At 38.2% G+C, this 6383-nt stretch overlaps 1 protein-coding gene across 1 annotated transcript; it reads left to right on the top strand.

Moving 5' to 3' along the window:
• Positions 1-2284: 2284 nt before the first annotated feature.
• Positions 2285-3013, top strand: LOC113770229. The gene has a single exon (XM_027314641.1). It carries the CDS (start codon positions 2285-2287, stop codon positions 3011-3013), a length of 729 nt encoding a protein of 242 aa, XP_027170442.1.
• The last annotated feature ends 3370 nt before the right edge of the window (positions 3014-6383 follow it).

The following is a 6383-nucleotide window of genomic DNA, read 5'->3' as shown; positions in this document are numbered from 1 at the left end:
AGAAGGAGTTTAATCTCTAGGTTGAGTACTCAGTAGCCGGTCATTACATGTACTTATTATGAGTTAATACGAAATGATTTATGAGTTGATATGAAATGATTTATGAGGTGATATGAAACGATTTATGAATTGATATGAAGAGACATATGAATTGTCATGCAATGATTTATGACGTTATGATTTTCATGTACAGTTATCAATAAGGTGCTTTTAAAGTGCTTGCCACTGGTTACTACTGATTATTTTATAAACAACGTTACTTTCATGAGCATGGATGTGAACAGTGTGCAAATGATTTGATTTAAATCTATATATGTATCGATAAAGTTAAGAGTGCATGGTCCAACAGAGGGGTAGATATTACCTACTGAGCGATTTGTCGCTCAACCCACTTTTACCATTCTTGTAGATTCTGAAGAGTATGAATTGGTTTACATAGAAGACCCTGAGGACGACTTTTATTAGCTTTAAATGAATAGAAGTTGGCAAGCTAGCTACTTCTAGTTGTTAGTTTATTTGCATCTCTTTCCTGTTGTTTCAATCCGAGAATAATTGTACGAACTTATTGGATATTTGTAGACTATCTTTTATAGACATTTGTACCACACTTTAGTTAGTTATATTATTTCGTACTTTTGAAGTTTAGTCTAGTTAAATGTGTCTTGTATTCTTGGGCGGGACTTGAGAATACGGCGGATGTCACGTGATGGGCGCGTGCGGGCTCGAGGCATGATATTTTTAGTGGTATCAGAGCTTAGGTTCGAAATAACACCATAAGATAGAATAGTGTAAGAAATGAAGGGTAGTAATTAGTAAGTTAGGCTTGAGGCGATTTGCATGCCTTAGAAAAGAGAAATCAGGACTAATAGTGTTCCATTTGGCATTGTAGGAGATGGCCGAACCGGTACATGGGGAGCATCAGGATTGCGACTACCCAGTTCATTTGACGGGATGCGATGTGGCCTGTCTTTGGAAGAGACAAAGATTCTATAGGGACAGGTTCCTTGAGGAGTTAGAGAGAGCCACAGACGGAGCTAGGAAGGCTTATGCGTTGGCTGACCGAGTAGCTGACCAAACGCACGAGATCTTGACGTTGATAATGTTGATGGAACACATGAGACCGGACATGGATGGCTGGCGTAGGGAGGCCCTCCGTCTGCGGGAAGAGGTCAATAAGTTGAAAGCGGAAATGGAAGTGCAGAAGGGATTAGCAGATATGTATAATGAAGGATTTGAAGTAATAACTGTACATGATGAAACTTTAGCGGTGAAGTATGAAGAGAAGAGGCAACGCGTGATGAACTAGATAGATGACCACCAACCCCTTGCACCCCAAATGCCTGGGTGGAATCACCTGTGACCTGATAGTGACGTGGAGCTAGAGGACGACCCCGAGGAGAACCCTAAGAACATCCCCGTGGCAAATCATGAGGGGGAAAATGGTATTGAGGACCAGGACGGTGCTGGGGAGGGCGTAGGAGATGAAGTAGTTGTGGATGCAGACTCACCAGCGGATGAGTAGTAGAGTTGGTCTAAGAGAGATTTCATTTAACGATTCATTCATTTTATTAGTGCTAGGGAATATTATGACAAGAACATTAGTAGGTTGATTAGTGATTGTTCGCATAGATTAGTTTTCTATCCAATCGTAGGTTATAATTAGACAGTTTGGACACTAGATTTGTTAGATATTTTTTTTTGAATAAGTTAGGATATTGACTTCGATGTGTAAGGAGTCGATCGTTCTTCTCATTTTGAGTTAGCGAATAAAACCTCTAATTCAAAGGTTTATTATTATTATTATTATCTTTTTTTTTTATTATTCACCCATTTTATTTTAGGGGTAGTATGTGTAAATTATGCAAGTAGATAACTTTAGTTGGATTGTCTTAAAGGTAGATGTTCATATATATATATATATATATATATATATGAATAATAAGAATAAATTACTTAATCTAGTATGGAACTTGTTGGTTTGATTTAGGAAATGGCACCAAACACTAGGCGTGGCGGAAATCGCAACGGCAGCCCTACTGGTGAGAACGACCACGATAATCACAACCAAGAACCACATCCAGGAAATAATAATTAGAATATGGGTTACCAGGGGGTTGGATCAAGTGGGCATCAACCCTACATGATGTTACTCGCAGAATTAGTGACTGCACTAACCGGACTAGCCTAAGCGTTACAAGCCCAAACACAGTTAGTACAGATTCAGGCTGTTCAAACCCAGAATCATGGACAAGGGGGAACTTAATCATATTATGAGAGGATGAAGATGGTCCATGTCCCTACCTTTGATGGAACTCCTGACTCGGATTCGGCAGAAAAGTGGTTAGACGAAATAGAAAATAATTTTGCACTTTTGCAAGTGCCGAAGGAGATGAAACACCTAATCATCAAACCCTTTTTGGTAAGAGAAGTCAATAAGTGGTGGGCAACTCTGGAACCTACCGTCGCCCCACCAGTAAGTTGGACAAAATTTAGAGAGGAGTTCCTGAAATACTTTTTACCACCTGCCATGAGAATACAGAAAATAAATCAGTTTGAAAATCTGAAACAAACACCGAGGATGTCTATGGTGCAGTATTCGAATAAGTTCACGACGCTAGGAAGGTTCGTGCCGTCGACAATGGCGGATGTTGAGTTGAAGAAATATAAGTTTATACGGGGGTTGTCGAGTAGGATTCAAATTAAGGTGAACACCGCTTACATCCCTACGTTTAATGAAGTGTTGGATGCCAGCGTTAAAGCTGAGACTGATTGCAAGAGATTTGATGAAGAAGGTAAGAATAAAAGGTCTAGACTAGGAAATGAACTTGCAGTGTTAGGAGCACTGAAACCCGGCGGACGGTTTCGCTTAATTAAGAAAAGTTGTGGGTCACCACTGAAGATAACTGGAGGAAATACCTTCCCTGTGTGTAAAACTTGCGGGAACATGTATCGGGGAGAATGCCGACTTAAGAAGATTTTCCCTCTGTGCAAAACTTGTGGGAAGATACATTGAGGGGAATGCCAAGTTGGAACAGAAGCTTGTTTTAAATATGGACAACAGGGGCATAGGGTTATGAATTGCCCAAATAGGAAGGTAAAATGAGATAAGAGTGGCAATCTCACTGATAAGAAGCCAAAGGTTAACGCGAGGGTGCATGCCATGACCGACGTTGAGGCGGAGGTGTCCGGCGATGTGGTCACAGGTACTCTTCTAATTAATTCTGTGCCTGCATACGTGCTATTTGATTGTGGAGCTAGTCACTCTTTTATTGCTAAGAAATTTGCAAAGTACTTGTGCATGTCTCCTGAATGGATGGATCACCCCTACCATGTGGCTACTCCAGGAAATAGAATCCTAGTGTCTCATACTAGGTATGCAAATTGTAGTGTGAAATTGGAGGATAGGAGATTAGGAGTGGACCTAGTACAAATAAATATGAGTGATTTTGATGTTATCCTAGAAATGGATTGGCTAGCTAGACATTTTGCACAAATCGATTATAGGAAGAAGAGGGTATTATTCATGAAACCGGACGAGAAGGATTTCTCATACCAAGGAAATGTGGGGGATAGAAAAATTTGTAAGTTACCTCTTCTATCTGCCATGCAGACGTATAGGGCAATAAGAAAAGGATGTGAGGTATATTTGGCTAATGTTGTAGATATGGAGAAAGAGGAGATGCCTTTAGAAAAGATTCCAGTGGTGAAAAATTTTCCTAACGTGTTTCTGGAAGACCTTCCCGGTCTACCTCCGGATAGGAAAATAGAGTTGGAAATAAATATTATACCTGAAGTGAATCCCATATCTAAGGCCCCCTATAGAATGGCGCCTGCGGAGTTAAAGGAACTCAAGGAGCAATTACAGGAATTATTAGATAAAAAATTCATTAGACCTAGTGTTTCTCCTTGGGGTGCGCCAGTACTCTTTGTAAAGAAAAAGGATGGTAGTTTGAGATTGTTTATCGATTATAGGGAATTAAATCGGATCACAATAAAGAACAAGTACCTCATTCCAAGGATAGATGATCTTTTTGATCAATTAAAGGGAGCTAAAGTATTTTCTAAGATAGGTTTGATATCTGGATACCATCAATTGAAGATTAAAGTCGAAAATATCTAGAAAAGTGCATTTCGTACGAGGTACGGGCACTATGAGTTTTTGGTAATACACTTTGGATTGACCAATGCTCTGGCAGCCTTTATGGATCTAATGAATCGGGTATTCAAACCGCAACTAAACTTTTTTGTGGTTGTCTTTATTGATGACATTTTAGTGTACTTTCCTAATGAAGAAAGTCATGCTACCCACCTTAGAGAAGTCCTAGAGATACTAAGAAGAGAGAAACTATATGCTAAGTTTAGTAAATGTGAATTTTGGTTGAAGAGTGTGGCATTCTTAGGACATGTGATATCAGGTCAAAGGGTGTCTGTTTGTGAGGACCCGCAAATTTTCCTATTTTAAACTCCTATTACTAGCTTATTTAAATATTTAATTACCCGTTTGTTTCGAATATTTTATTTCAACCTTTTTAGACCCAAATACATGGAACTATGGCTTACATGTATTTTTAAAATGACTTGTTATAAAATTTAATTTTTGAAAGTTCGTTTAGTGAAAATAGTGAATACGCGTTTGGAAGCAATAATCGATTCGAGGGTACAATGAGTTTGGAAATTGAAAACTTATACATTAGTCTTAAAATAGGTATTTATGTTTAAGTACTCAAGTATTAGTTAGTTATACCATCGATATAAGAATTCCTTAAAAATTTTGCTTTATCGCGCACAAATCGGAAGTACGCGTTTTCGCGCGCGCGATTAATTGAGGGACTTTAGACCTTTACTTTTATACTATTTAGAGTGAACAATAATAGTATGGATGGAAGTGCATTAGAGATTTAGTGCACAAGTGAAACAAACCCGAGAGGAAACGAGCACGAAACGCGCGCGAACGCGAACTATTCCTAGTTGACTTTTGGAGCACTTTTTGTCCACACACTTAAGCTTCTCAAGGAAGCTTCATCATCAGCCAAACACACACTCTCTCTTTGTTCTTGCTGGCCGGCCACCAGAAGGAAGAAACAAGACCAAAAACTCTTCATTTTCTTGCTTCATTTCTTGTCCAAATCACTCCAAAATTTTACTACACCTTGCAAACCACTTGGAAATCAACTCAAGTTAGGAAAGGAGCTTCATTTGCATGGTTTTCTTGAGTTTCAAAGGACCAAAAATTTCTACTTTAGTCATCGAAGGAGGTAACAAATGATCAACCTCTTGAATCTTGGCTTATATAAGTTATATTGCACTTGTAAACTTATAGATGCATGTGGGTAGCTCTATATTGTTGGAAATCTTGTGAGTGGGTTCTATGAAATCCCACAATGGACTTGATGAGCTGGTGATGATATTGGGTCTTATTTATGTTGGATTAGTGACGGGATTTTTATATCAATGTAAGTTTAAATCCGATTTTATACCCGTTGACTACAAGTATACATGCCGAAATCGTAATGTAGGGTATGTATCGGGTCGATCCCACGAGGTGAAATGGCCTAGAGCAATATAGTTTTCCCTATTTTCATGGTGAAATACTACTACTACTCTATTTTCTTTCATGAAATGCTAAGTAATCCACTTAAGTGTATCTCTATTTTCATGAACATACAACTTAAGCTCTACTCATGTGTTTCTATTGTTCCTACCAATTCTCATTGAACAATAACAACTATAATCATGCTATTGATGATCAATCAATAACAAGTAATCACAGCTGCACAAGTAGACAAGTTAATACAAGATATAACAAGTATAAATCACATTCAATTCATATTATTTAGTCATAAGTTTCATCTACTCCCTAGATAAAGAAAATTAGCTACTCATGAATGATTTAACAATCAAACTCACAAGTTTATTAATGCAAATAATCATACAGTACAAGTACAAGAAAGATAAAAGAAAGCTTAGCCAATTGATGGTGAAGCCCTCAAATTATGCTATGTTCTTGTACAAGATGATTACAAGTGAAAACTCCAAATACTTCTCAAAGAACTCCTAGTTAGAGAGAAACTAGTTACAAGAAGAAAAACTAGCTACGTATGGTTCTCCTTGCTTCTTCCTTGTGTCTCTGCATAAAAGGTGGTAGAAAGTTTATTCCTCTCACTTCATAATTTCCTCCACTCAGATTTTGTAAAAAGAAGTCAAAGATATGATATTTCCTTTTGTCTACAACTCATTTGGTCTTCTCTTTTGTTGAGAAGCATGTGCCACCGATTTCCGTCCCTCAAAATAGCTGGAAAAGTTGTGAGAAAGGTAAAGAAAAACGGCTATGCCACTTGCTGAAGAGAGAGACAGATCCGAGACTCGGATCCGAGGGTTGAATA

The sequence above is a fragment of the Coffea eugenioides genome, chromosome 1 (genome assembly GCF_003713205.1).
Source record: "Coffea eugenioides isolate CCC68of chromosome 1, Ceug_1.0, whole genome shotgun sequence".
NCBI lineage: Eukaryota > Viridiplantae > Streptophyta > Magnoliopsida > Gentianales > Rubiaceae > Coffea > Coffea eugenioides.
Note: the sequence above shows the minus strand (reverse complement) of the source record. Positions and strands in the feature narration are given on the sequence as shown.

Bases quoted from the DNA above. Each gene is read 5' to 3' on its own strand.
- LOC113770229 (XM_027314641.1), top strand. From the start codon at position 2,285: ATGGTCCATGTCCCTACCTTTGATGGAACTCCTGACTCGGATTCGGCA.